This window comes from Perna viridis, chromosome 1, assembly GCF_037379345.1.
Source record: "Perna viridis isolate PV_CMFRI_1.1 ecotype Kerala chromosome 1, ASM3737934v1, whole genome shotgun sequence".
Lineage (NCBI taxonomy): Eukaryota > Metazoa > Mollusca > Bivalvia > Mytilida > Mytilidae > Perna > Perna viridis.
In genome coordinates, this window is record NC_142445.1 from 15,001,453 (window position 1) to 15,016,382 (window position 14,930).

Sequence of the window (14,930 nt, forward strand, 5' to 3'; positions counted from 1 at the left end):
AGCTAAACATAGAATTCATAGAGAACAGTAGAGGTGGACAAAGTCTTGTTCACAACAATTACCGTTTCCAGGTAAAGAATCGTCGTGAAGAAAGGGTTTACTGGCGGTGTGCTGTCAGAACATGCCCAGCTACTATTAGAACCTTAAACAACATACCAGTAGGTTACAACATTCAACACAACCACAGAGCAGAGCCATGTAAGTTAGAGGCAGCAAAGATGTTAAACACAATCAAAAAAAGATGTAGAGAAGAAGCAACAGCTGTACCAAAACTCTATGATGAAGAGGTAGCAAAATTGGGAACACCTGAATGGAATGAAGTACAAAATATGGTTGAAAAACTACCAACATTCCAGTCTTCTAGAAGCATACTTTATAGACAACGTTCCCGTCTACTACCAAAGTTGCCAACATCAACCTTGGGTAGAAGTGTATGAACATTTTACTGTTTGTTTTATACTGTAATGGTGCATTATTATCATTCTCTGTTAATTTTTGTGAATCTTGTTATTTTCATAAATATTGAAATATATCATAAAGCAATTAATAAATATTAGAAAAAAATATTGTTGTTTCAATTATCACCCAAGGAGAAAAATATTAATATGGAAAAAGCATCATCAAAAAGCACAGTTCAAAATGCATTCAAACTATCCACATAGAATATCTCCCTCTGTTACCAGGTATCAGTACAAAGGATTGGAAAAGATATATTTTATTTTATAATAAGTTACATATTTTATAGCAATAAATATACTTCAGGAACAATTTATCTATAGATACTACATAATACAATTAGATAATATTCAGAAAAAGACTATACATAATTACCTATTGTAATAAGGGTGTAACTAATTAACATGTACACAATTCCCACTTGTCCCACACATTTTTACCTGTAATTATAAAATGTGGGACAACTGGGATGACACCAAATAAATATGTCGGGCTGCATTTTTGCTTCAAGCATTTTAACAAACGACACAACATTTTAAGGGCCACATTGATATACAACTTTATGTTAAAAACTATACCATACAATAACAACCCATTCAATCATTTTGAAAGTGTTAAATTGTTTGGACATTTTAACTCCAGTCAAATTTAGTTCACGGCCACTCAACCACTGAAACAGTCCACTTTGAATGTACAATAACTTGGTTTTTAAAATTTATCGGAGGTATATATCTGACTTTTTGTTCTCATATATAATTTGCGTTAAATGAAACATTTTATTGCTTGTAAAACAATTACATACGACAGATTTTATAAATATGTATATTGTCTCTTTTGAAAGTCCGTATCCGGTTTCCCGTTTGATAAACTACAGGCTAAAAACCACTAATTCCACTTTCCATAGGCTTCTATGCTAATTTCACAATATTCAATGGCTTCTCTGGACTTTACCTTAACTTTAACCTGCAGAGGACTATATATCAGCATGATTCTACATATGTCAGCTCACAATCCTCAGAATGGCATGTGGGGTTAGCAGACATGCAGTACTGGTCACCGGAAGTGAAGGGTCTATAAATAGCATGGGAAATCCCAGTGTTTTCACAAGATAGGGGTATATTTAAAAATCATTATGGAGATTAGGCTTCACATCACAAGAAGCAAAATGCACCTATAAAATGTACAGAAATGTTTTTCCTTTCAGAAACTGTTTCAATTTTTTAAATAAGATGAGAACTTTTTTCACAGCACTATGAGGAACAGGGGTAATTTCTGCGTAGGACTATTTTTGCGTACGTTCCAAATGCTCGTTGGTTGAGTTGGTGGTCTGTAACCTACAACAATGTCCTAAATTGTAGTATTATGTGCAATTTACATATACTTCATATGAAATTTATTTTATTTCAATATTATTGCCATTTACAATGCGAATCATGAGAGAACCAACAAGAAAACTCTTTTATGAATTTCGTAGATAGAAAATAAATTTGATCATTGACCAAAATATTGCCAAATTGTAATGAATTGCATCAAATATAAAGTAACATGTCAACTGATGTTTTGCATTTCTGTGCATTTCTCCGTTTCAGTACACACGGTATAAATGGATTAAAAATAATAAGAAACGACTCCGAAATGACTCTAATAAAGTATATTTATCGTTGCAATGGCAGATATGGAACAAGATCTGGAACATGTCTGCTTCTAGTCAAACGATAAGTTAGTCTAAGAAAAAAAAATACTAACAGAGAGACGGCGTCGATTTATGAAAAGCTGCGAAATATGAAATACGTGAATGCCGTAAAACTTATTTATTTAGACAGGCTTGTTCTCATTGTTAATAAGCAAATATCAGTTGCTAGTTAATCACTCTGTATATGTTGATATATCATACTTATTTATTTTTTAAATTTTAAATGATTTTTTAACTTTGAATTTTTATACTTCATGTACAATATGTACAAAATAGCTTTCTTAACTTTCTTTTTTTTGGCTTAAATTGATAAATTGACACATAGATTTTATTATTTCTATCTTTGCACTTGCGTTTTCTTTGTTTTTTTCTATGAATGGTGAAGATTTTAGATTAAGCGCTATATAAGCACTATTAAATAATAATAATAAAAAAAATATAATAATAATTTTCAGTTAAATGATTATCATTTCGAATCGCTTTGAAAATACCCAAAAAGTATAAATTCACTTCGAACGCCTGAATGCCTTATTTATACATTAGATACTGTTTGTTCAATCGTTTAAATGCATACAACTGCTACGTAAAAACTGTCATTTATCTTAGTATTAGGGGTTTGTATGTAAACAAGTTCTAATGCGTGATTGGTAGTTTTCTAAAAACAAATAAAAAGTAAAGATCTCTATAGATTGTCTAAGATGTCGACAATGAACGTTGAAACTCTTCTAACAAATTTCTTACTCGAAGTAGCAGTCTTCTTTATATCGAATTTATGGCTGGTCTTTCAAATGAATTTCAAAAAGGAGCATTGAGACTCTTCATTGACCAGAGAATGTTAGTATGAATTGTAATGATGTGCACTTATAAGAATATACTGGACCATACTTCTAAGGGTCTGGTTAATGTTTTCATTTCAAAAGTTTTTCAGCAGTTTGTGACATTGTCGTTTTTTTTTTTTCAAATTAATACAGACTCCGACCTATCGCTTCTCATACCGAAACCGAAACTTCTAGTATAACAAAATTGTAAATATTTTGTTCTTTTAATGATTTTTGTAAAATGTTTTTTGTCTCCTATAAATTAAAAACTTGTGTCTCTTATACTTTTAAATTAAAATAATAATAATAGTAATAATAATAATATACAATCTCATCGTTGTGATTTTTTTCAAAGAATTAATTGTGAGGAAAAATGTGATTGAATACTATTTTGGATATATGTTGTTTTTTTGGTTTGGTTTGGTTTTGTTTGGTTTTTTATTTTGCTTTTTGTTAGTACTTTTGGACAGACTTGTACGCAAACATCGACATATCAGTGTTTAGTCAGACTGTGGCAATGTGCTAATTTTTTTTAGAAGTTAACAAAAATGTTATTAGTTTACATAACACGAACTCATAAGCCAACATGACACATTTCACTGCTGGTGGAGCATAGGTTACCGAGGATGTTTACAAACCCAAAGGCCAGAATTGTCCGAGGACGAACTTTATCGCAATTTATTTTATCATATTTCTCAAAATTTGCAGTATTTCATCAGGATTCTAATGCCACTGACGAGGTTACTTCTCGACATATGTGTACAGCATATCGAAATTTGGAATATATATATATATTGAAAATTACACGTCAAAATCTGTATCGCATGCTGTATCAACCCAAGACTTCTATATAACCCCAAGGGCCACCGGCCCGTGTGGTGATATAGGTCAAGGGTTGATACAGCATGTGATACATATTTTAACGTCATGTTCATTTTATCATATATTTTAACCATTATACTTCAAGTATGGTCTGTGAAGGGGTGTGATATAGGTCTATGGGTGTTATATAGGGCATGCGATATAGGTGTAGGGGTGTGATATTGGGTATGCGATATAGGGTCAATGATATAGGGTTTTAACAAACACTCATAATGCATATACAACAAAAGAAAAGTATTTCAATCTAAATATATGACATGATAAAATACCCCTTTTCACGATTATATGATAATTATTACCCAAAAATATATAACTAAGCGCCCGAATTGAGCGACTATGTTGGATTCACAATAAATACCCAAAATATGAGTTTTACATTTTAAGTGTCGGTATACTGTGAATGTCGTGCATTTTGAATGATACTGATATCTCTTTCCTAGGAGTAATATATTTTATCTGATTGGAAATTTCTAACATTTCTAACAGTTTTCACTATGTAGATAAAATTTAATTATCCATCAAATGATAACAAATTTGATATTCCGTAGTTGAATAACTTGTAGAGTCGAATTTATACGACTTTTTTATGGAAAATTCCATTTATAAAAATATTTGATAAAGTTATTACTCAGTTTACTTCATTCTGTAGAAATTAGAAGTTTAAGGAATTGAAGAATCGACAAAATGATTTGGACTTATGGTGTGAAACGTGGCTTAACATACAAAAATGACTAAGTTTATTTTTTGTGATAGAAAATATACGGATACTTGAAAATCTTATTGGAATTGATGATGAGGATCGGGTTCACGGGTATCTCAGCACAAGTGCTATATGATATGCAAGGGAATTAAAAATTACGAACAAATGCTGGATAAAAATAAGATTTATTTTCCGGATCTAATACCTCTACATCATTCAGTAGGCGTAAAAAATCTATTTGTCAAACTATGCGAGTAACACATGTCATGGACAAGATCATAGTTAACGTTTGCAATGTAAATCATTCATTTCACTTCTTGACATTAAACTATTGTAGCGCTTCCCAATTTCCAACAGTTTATTTGCGAAAAAATAACACTCATTCATTGAAATATATCATTCTGTGAAATGTAAAAAATCTTGAATTATGTGATTCCACATTCAGAACGCATGTTAAAAGTCATTTTCACATAAATTCATTAGGATTTTTCACACGACAAATTGCTTACTTAACAAATTAACACCCAAAAATGAAAGATACAATTATCACTGCAAACTAAAACAAAAAAAAAAAAAAAAAAACAGAAAAAGAGAAAGCTCACGGTAGTTCATGAATAAAACATCATGCCTTCAGAATCCACCTCCCACGCGTTATGTGACCATTAACTTTTCCGGTGAATAGATGGAGGATCATGCTGGTATTTATATTGAATTAAACATTTTTTTAAATTAGTATTTAGCAAATTTTATTTGAAAAATCTAATGTAAGATACTGAATCCTATATTTTTTTTTCTGTCCATGGCCTAGTTTTGCTGAGATTTGGAATAATCTTATTTCTTTTCAAAGTTACTCCACCCTCGCCGTTTTAGTATAAAAATGGCCGGTGCCTTAAATCCCCCCCCCACTTTTTATTGGGTTAGTTTTGCCTATATGTAACAGCTATACACAGACAAAACAACATTTACCGTAAACAGATAAAATAATGATAGAATTGAAATGTAATTGACAAAAAAGTGACTAATGAAAAGGTGTAAAGTGTGACAGATGTTTGAATTTACAGTTTAAAGATGAAGACAACAAAGCCATTATCTACATGTAGTAATAACATGGTAAAATCAATTCTGCATAACTACTGAATAGTGATGGAAGCAAAAACATTGAATTGAGATTTAAAGAATTGCTGTACATAATTTCGGCACTGCTTGATTGTGAAAACAAAGTACAGCGCCCTAGACCACTCGGCCACCTAGTATATATAAACGTCTCTATTCGTTACACTGCTCCATCGGATCAAGTTGATACAGGGAAGATAATGTAAGCATAGCCACGGCGGTGTTGCCATAAATGTCAAAGCGGTACGTGTTGAAATCCCGCGGAGGGAACGACCAATGACATTTCTAACATCATGGGGAACTTTTCAGACCCTTTCATATATAAAAACACTTGCACAAATTCTAGCACCCTAGACCAATCAACCAGCTAGGCTATATAATCAAAGTTCTGTTAGCACTGGCTGTTTTTGATTCTTATGAAAATTGTAGCATGATCAAAATTTCAGAGGTTATACGATGTTAAATAAAATTGTGATCATAAATTGCAATGAAAATACTATTAAGAACTGTCCTTTCTAATATATATATATAAACTGAAAGTCAATCTGTAGTGCTGATCCAACTTCACACACATTTATATATTGTTCCATTTCACCTTTTCCCCCAATTTTAAATCTATCAAAAAGTTAATATGCATTTACGAAGAAAATAATTTTCTTAACACAAGATTTTCAAAAACTAGACACTTTTATCAATTTGAATTTTCTCGCCAATTTTAATAGGTTAAAATCACTGCTCTTCACTTCCTGTTTATAAATGGTAAAATATTAATGATAGAATGGATAATTTGACTTATAAGTGTGTTAAAATGAGAATATATAAATACATTACTGCAAGAAATAAAATCCCTAAGTTTAAATTTATTACTAAATATCTTTCAAGGCCAAAAAGGAGTCCCTCAAATTTTGAGTTGATATGAATACTAGATCTTAATTTTTATTTTTGTGTAGTATTCAGAAATACTAGGGAAGTTCCAGTGATAGACCGGTGATATACTTGATCCTGAAGGATCAAAAACCCAAAAATAGCTTTTGCAGGCCGGATCATTCCTCCTCGTAGGAATAAATCCAAGCTGTAAATTAGAACACGAGTACGGTAACAGTAGTAAAGGACAGCTCATCATTGTGCTGTTAAGAAGGATCAAATTAATGATATATGTCAACAAATAAATATTATATGTACGTCTAAAAGTGTGACAAAGAGTTTTCACATCCTCGGAAAAAACAACCAAAATTTGCTTTGCATCGTTGGGAATTTTCCAGACTCTTACATTCTTAAAACGTGATCCGACGAAGCAGTTGTCTTATTCTAAGACGTACTAGACGTTTGTATAATATTGATTTGTTGTGACATGCATCATTAATTTGATCCTCTATCCTACATAATAACATCTAAATGAACTGTCCCGTACTACCATACATCGTGTACTAAGTTACAGCCCTAGATTAATCCTACGGGGAGGTATGACCCGGCCAGCGAAACCTATATTTTTATATAGCCTAGCTGACCGAGTGGTCTAGGGCGCTGGACTTTGTGCAGGCGGTGTTGCCATAGATGTCACAGCGGTACGAGTTTGCGATGCAAATTTGAGTTCTAACATCGTTGGGAATTATTCAGACCTTTCTATACGTTTACATTATCTTCCCTGTATCAATTTGATCCGTTGCAGCAGTGTAGCGAATAGAGTCGTCACATTCTGAGACATATATATATATATTCTATCTATTCATCATCGAGGTGATTTTTCTATGTTTTCATGATTTTGTTTTTTTTCTTCGTAACGGTTTATGTTATTGTTCAGGGATATAAAAAAAAAAATTAAAAAACACGTAAAACTAAATGTCTTTGCATTACGTATTGAAAAATCCATCTATCAATGAATTCCAACGGTTTTCAGATGCTATTCGAGAGGATGTCATTGCTGTTAGGACTTCGTACAGTGCAATGTATATGTATTGCTCCAAAATAAAATAAAACAAAAACTGCTACGACTGTCACTGTAAGCGTGTCCCGATATGACAAGTCCATCTATTAATAATTATATCAAGACGAATATTTGTTTATATAGACCTGCGATCTATTGTTTTCCATACCATACCATCAGTCGCTTCTTTTGGACTCATTGTACTTGTTTTTGTTTTAATTGTTATTTGCTTTTAGTAAACAATTAGTTGTATTATGTTATGAAATGAATTACTGATATAGGTGTCCATCAAGCAAGTAATGCTTTAGTCATGATCTTGCCATGTGGTTTTAAGAACTGAACGCACCCCTCCCCCCCAAAAAAAAACAAACAAACAAAACAAAACAAAACAAAACAAACAAACAAAAACAAACAAAAAACAAACAAACAAAAACAATCCATTAAAAAGACATAAAATCCATTTTAAAGAAATATAATAAAACCAACTTTAATAATCGTATTTATATACAAATAGAAGCACTGATTAATTATAGCCTCCACAATAAATAAGAATGTCATATACTACAAACAGTACATTTGACCAAATCGGAAGACAAGCAAAATCATTTCAACGACTACTATTCTTCTATGTATTGTAACCTTTGAGCTGCTCTTTTGTACGGCGTTATGTTTTAAAGGGAGTCAGTGCCTTACACAAAATTACTTAAAGCTAGTTATTTTTTCTGTATGTTATAGTGCTCTCTTCAAAATATTTGTAAGTGTTTTTGTTATGAAAGGATCATTCATTCACATCCCTGTCACATGTGATAAATGTCTTATAAACCGCGAATCTACACAGGCATTTTTCACCTGAATTGAGCCAATACACTGGTTCGCAGAATTCATGTACAATGTATTGAAATCGAACCTTCATATAAAATTCACATGGAGTGAATTTCACATAAAAATCGCATGAATTCAATGTAAATAAGTGACAATTTCATGTGAACTAAATTCGCGTTAAGCACACTGATGGATATGGCAGGGGGTGTTTTATCGAAAAATGTGTGATTTGTGTGTCCGACATAAATGCATTGAACAATTGCGAGAAAAAAAGATTTATTTCCAATATACTGTACATCTGCTTCAGTTAAATATGACAAAAAATACAATTCACACGATTTGTCCAACTATTACAATACCATATGTTGTTTCATTTATATGTTTTCATTTCATTTCACCTGGCATTGAACCATTCAAAACAGTTCAAAACAAAAAAAAGAAAAAAAAAATACACACACACACGTGAATAAATTATTTCGTAACACCTTTAATTCGTGAGTTTTTGAAGAAAAAAAAAACGCTTCGAAAACTCATGAATGAGACTTAATGTTGAATTCTATTTGTTTCTATGCGTTCACTTCCATTTTACAAAACAAAAAACAAAAGACAAAAACAAAAACAAACAAAAAATACATTTTTATATTACATTCCACCGAAATGATCATATCATCACTGCAAACGAAAACCATTGAATAAAGAAAATCTCGTATACATCGTAAATGACCACAATCCTTTAAGTAAATCTTTGAAAACACGTCACACAAACTTTGAACCTATAAACATCTCTAGGCCTAATAGTAGTTGAAGATATTTAGAGTGAATTTGGAAGAATTAAAAAAGGTAAACAGTACTAAATTACTAAAAGTCAATTTTTTAGTTTCATACATGCGTTTAAGATCCGATTCTTTGAAACATAACTTTGTGTACAATCACTCTATACATATGTAGGTGAGGAAAATAAAAGAAAATATATATAAAAATCACGAAGTTCGTCAGGGTAACTTAATAATATAGATTGTATATTCATCGGACCAATTTTGCCTAGCGGGTGATTTTGTAACAGTTGTAGACAGAAAAAACAACATTTAATTAGACAAAATAGTTATTACTATGAAAGATAATTGGCAAAAAAATAACTACTAAAGCTTGAATAAGACATATGTCAGAGTTTCCTATTGTTATTTCAAATTACATGGGATGTAGGTACCAATCGCATTGAAAAAAGACTTGTAGGACAATTGAATTTGGCTTTCTTGACTTTAAACCAAGTTTGGCAAATGTAGTTACAAAATGCTACTTAATATCTTGTGTTACTTGAATTGTACAAGATGAATTTAGATCATTTATTCAAACATGATTGCCGTTAAATGCAATACGTGAAAATAAATTCCACTGACTAATGACTATATTATAATTCGTATGATCTGTGTAAAATACTGAAATAATATTAAAAATACATTTAGTGGCAGATTCATTAATATACAGTTCATCCATCTCTCACCAATTTATCATGAACTGAGCAGTTCGTGTAATTTTGATTAAAATAAATGAATAAAATCGGTAAAATAAAAATTTGACTTAATCATGAACCAACCATGATGACTTTTAACAAAAATCACCATCTGAGAGATACCTAATCAAGTTTCCTGTGGCAAAACTTAACCCGACATAATTAAGTTTCCTGTGGTAAAACATAACCAGACATAATCAAGTTTCTTTGGTCCATGAGCACAATCAATGAAAGAACAAAAAAAATTAATAGATTCACCAAATTATTGAACTACTTATGAGATAAAAATAGTTTATACCGAAAAGCAAACAGTTTCATAATAAATATAAGACATTAAATCGTACATTAGAAGCAAGGACTAGAAATATTTAATAAACATGAATGCCCAATCACCAAAAAAAATGAAGAGAAAAAATAATCGGTGTCATTTCTTATGTGGTCATAAAATTTTAATACAAGTTTTTGTCAAACTCAGCACGAAGTTATTGTTATAAAGAAATAAGTCTTGACTTCTTTATTATCGATTCCGCAAATTCTTACTACTGAAATATTCAAATTATTGCTTGAATGACATTAGAAAGTTGAGTCAAGATATTTCACAACTTAAAACACGATGTTAATGGTCAACTAAAACAAAGTTGGGTTAATAAACCTTTAATGTTATATTCTATCAAAACAACTACAACATCAAATAAACAAACAATAACAATGGTAAAATGTAGATCTTAAGGCTCTAAATAATCTTAGGAAGTAAAATGCTGAACTGGACCTTCCTGTCAATTGATATACTCAACAACTAACTATATATTGTAACAAAATAGAGTTATAGTGGAACTAACTGTTAGCACTGTTGGCTGCCATAAATTTATCAACAAACAAATAAAATCATTTTTCACTCAGTTTCAATTTCTTGTAATAATTCTTTAATCTCAAAGGGCCAGCTAGACATTCAAATCCTAAATGGTCTGATCTGTAATTTGTTGCAAATCTCCTGTTCAAGGAGGTAGATCTAGGGATAGGAACACAATTGAAATCTGTGATATGTTTGTATCATATTCAATTTCACCAAAGCCTATCAAGCTTTCATTTGAAACAGAATGAAATTAATCCATGTTACTTTGATGCTTACATGAGATTGACGTAAAAGGTTGAATACAAACGTTTCAATGCTTTGTAAGAGTTGTGTCCCTTACTCTAGGTTTACCTCCTTAAGTCACTTATCATAACTTGTTTTTTGTATTAGTATATTATTTTGATGCAGTTGGGCAGAATTTCCACAGCTAAAAAAACATTTACTTTAGTCACTTTGTCCAACAGAAATAAAAGCAGATAAGAAAACTAACTCAAAATTGTAAATGCAATTTAGATTATTCATAACAAAAATTATTCACGGGAAACTATCTTACAACTTTTCGGGAATAAAAAACCATCAAATATAAATTTCACACACAAGTAAGTAATTCAAAGCTAATTTTTGTTTCCCTAGTGGTCAATGTCCTAATGTCTTTATTACAAATATACATACCTGACACAACATTTGAAATTGACAATCTTCAGTTACATATATTGTCCAATAATTACAACAGACACTTGAGAAACAGCCAATATTTCTGATGAAATTTCTTCCGAAAGTCAATCAAGTAATACATTGCGGATGTTCCGCCAATCCACAAGGGACTGAGCTGACAGTTTGTTCAAATACAGGGGTATTGTGAATTTGTCTATTAAGTGTTCTTGGTCATAAAAACATCTCCATTTCAAATGCAGAATGATATGAATGACCCCTCTAGGGGGATAAGACTGAAAAATAAAGACACTAAATTGTATAAATGGGAAATTTATATATAATATGTCCTAAATTTCCAATTCATCATGAAAAAAAATTGTAATAAGTGAATTTAATTTAAAAAAAATCAGAAATCAAATTTTACATTCAGGAAATAGAACTGCAGATAAATAGTGCAAATAAATCTTGCTTAAAGCTTGCATAAATTCTAATGAATATCAAAGAAGCATTTTCAAGCAATGCCAGTACACTAACCTTTTGTTAATAAATGTGTGACTTGAGCTGAAAAGCAGATACCTGACATACAATAAAGTCTTAGATCATAGATTCAATAATAAAATATTAAACTTCAAATTACCTGTCTATTGTTGGCCATATTCAACTGTGACAGCCTTTGTTTTTAAGTACTCGTGAAGGGCTTCTTCACCTGAAAAAAAAGGAGATTAATGTACTAACTTATAGGGTTTTCATGGATTTTTTGGCAAATATTTTCAACTGTTATAAAACAAGCACATCCAGCAATGGTTGATCAAAACAAACAACCAAGATTTAAAAATAAGAACATGGAATTAGCAGATACAATGAAATACATTAATCATTAAATGCTAGAATCCAATATGTCTTTTTCACATCAATTATAAACTCAAAAATTAACATTTAGGTTCATGTTGAGGTACTTTTTTCATGGATAGCAGTGGCAATTGTTTTATTACATGGGCTCATTTGAAAGCTACTACTCTATACAATTGTATTTGAACAGTCAAAAGCTTGTTTGAGAACAGTATTTGAAAAAAAGAAATGCCAATTACCAGTGAAATGGAAGAAAATATGAATTTCGAAAATCCCCTTTATGAAAAAGTCATTGTCACCTTGAAATTGAAAAGTACCCACCTGAAATTAGATGTTTTGAATACATCAATAGTTAAAACACAATTACCCACTTTGTCTTTTTTACATACATTATATGCTAAAAATCAACATTTAGGTTCCTGTTGAGGTACATTTTTTTTGAAGGGTAGGTGTGTCAATTTTTCACTTAATTGGACTTGGAAAAGTTCGTATATCTATATATCTTAGGTTCATTTGAAGCTACATCACTATATAAATGTACTGTATCACACAAAACCAACTGTTACCCCAAAAAAGAAAATCAAAGCGCCTGAATTGAACAGACATGTTGGGTACATCAATATCTTGGATACTGAGACCAGTGTTCTAGGGGTAGGGCTAATATTTTTAACATTTTAAGAAAAAAATTCTTTCTTGAAAATTAGTTTTTCATGATTCATTAATGTAGAAAATTAAATTATCGAATGATACCAAATTTGAGAAGATTTGGTTGAGCAATAATAACTTGTAGAGTCGAATTTATGCGACTTTTTACAGGAAGTTCAGACAATAAAAAAAACATAAAAAAAAAATGGATTTGTGCCTCAAAGAGGAATAAAAAGTAGCCATGAAATATAAAAATGTTTCAGTTCATTTTTTGGTGACAAAATGATTCATAATTGGAAGTATAAGGGTAGCTGAAAATCATATTTAGGTTGATAAGTTCGGGGTGCAGGGGGTATCTCAGCCCACGTACTACAAGCTCTTTCACATGTGAAACCCTAATTTGGCTGGTTATAACACACTCCATACCACTATAGAGGTAGCCATATGGAAGATAAATTTTTCTACAATCAAGAATCCAGAAAAAGATAAACAATAAACTGTGTGCAAAAAACTTAGGAAATATCAGGCTCATCCCTGAATTTAACAGATGCATTTCATTATAATTAAATTGCACAAAATTTTGGAGGATTCTACTTAATATGTCTATTCTATAGGAAGTTGCAAAGTATTTTCATTCAATATCATTGATTGAAGAACTTTAATATGCTCTTGGTGAAATATCATTGTTAACCTGATGCATTTTTCAAAACTTTAAAATACATCTAAAATGCTTTTTTCCTAAACATTTTTTTTTTCAAATGTTGAGATAGAACGAAAATGTAACCATTCTTCCAGTGATTATCAATTTTTCTTTACAGTAAAAACTTCCTGTTCTTCCGTTTATCTCCAATATCACATATTAACAAGGCTTTTCATGAGATTACTATATAATAGTACTAATATCTATCTATACACTCTATATTATTTCTGAAACATCAATATATTCAAGGATACCTTATTCATAATTTAATTTCCTATTTATTGATGCCACTAGAACAAACAATCCAGAAGGATAGTCTTGAATTGGGGTTTCCAAGGGAGTAACAAGACGAGAATATAAAAACTGAACTCTTATGAATGGCTCATTATTGCAATGAAATGATCAAAATATTTCTATACTAAGAATCTCTGTATTAACTGATGTTGAGTATGTCTATGTCCGGGGTGGATCCAGGATTTGAGGGGCTGTTAATTGAATTAAATGCAGTGCAAAGCAAGGCAAAACAAATTTCAAGAGGTGAAACTTGTGGTAAAAAAAAATTTTTCTTACCGATTTAAGGGGGGGGGGGCGTACACCGGTAATGATATAATAACTTTAAGAAATTTGTTAAGCAGAGCTTTAACCCCTCTTAGGTACAAGAATAAATTCTCAAGACATTATCCTGAAGAAAGGAAAAAATTACATTTTAATATTGTGTGCATAGATCAGTAGGATTTAGATGTTAACATAATCTGCCTTTCAGATGAGACATGCACATATAATACTTGGATGAAACAGATGACATTATAGCCTATACCGACCCCTTACCAAAGCCTCAAATTCAAGTAGACTAAGATTGAATAATTCCTTTATCTTTGAGTAAAACACAACTGTCTTGTCTCTTGTGACCTGACACAAGGGATTACACTCAATAAACTTATTATTCCACATCAGCTTTATAGAATCAATAAACGAAGCATTTATGTCAAAAACTATAAATGACTTTCATCAATTCTTTAATTGAATATGAAAATTGTTTCAAAAAATCTATTGTGCTTAGCAGTTGACAATACATTTGGGTCTTGATGTGATGAAATTTTAACACACTGCTGTGCTAAATTCCTTCTGTAATGGGCTTATTGCCTTTATACATGTCAATTTCAATACAAAATCATCAGTTAATATAATGTTTGTAGATTTCTGTCAATTTCCAAGTATGGCTTACCTTGAAAATACATGACATAGCTTACTAATCTTAAGACTTAATGGCTTGCACCAAACATTGTCAATTCAAAGTCTCCTCAGCAGGAA

At 31.1% G+C, this 14,930-nt stretch overlaps 1 protein-coding gene across 2 annotated transcripts in view; it reads right to left on the bottom strand.

Moving 5' to 3' along the window:
• Positions 1-8,667: 8,667 nt before the first annotated feature.
• The window catches only part of LOC148627404 (cytosolic 10-formyltetrahydrofolate dehydrogenase-like), a 50,446-nt gene continuing 44,183 nt past the window's right edge, over positions 8,668-14,930 (bottom strand). For both annotated transcript variants that reach the window (XM_088572525.1, XM_088572516.1), the window contains exons 23-24: positions 12,063-12,131; positions 8,668-11,718 (exon numbers count right to left, since the gene is read on the bottom strand). In XM_088572525.1, coding sequence (XP_088428651.1) covers positions 12,067-12,131 — 65 coding nt within the window. In that variant the 3' untranslated portion in view covers positions 8,668-11,718; positions 12,063-12,066. The remainder of the gene's footprint in view (positions 11,719-12,062; positions 12,132-14,930) is intronic.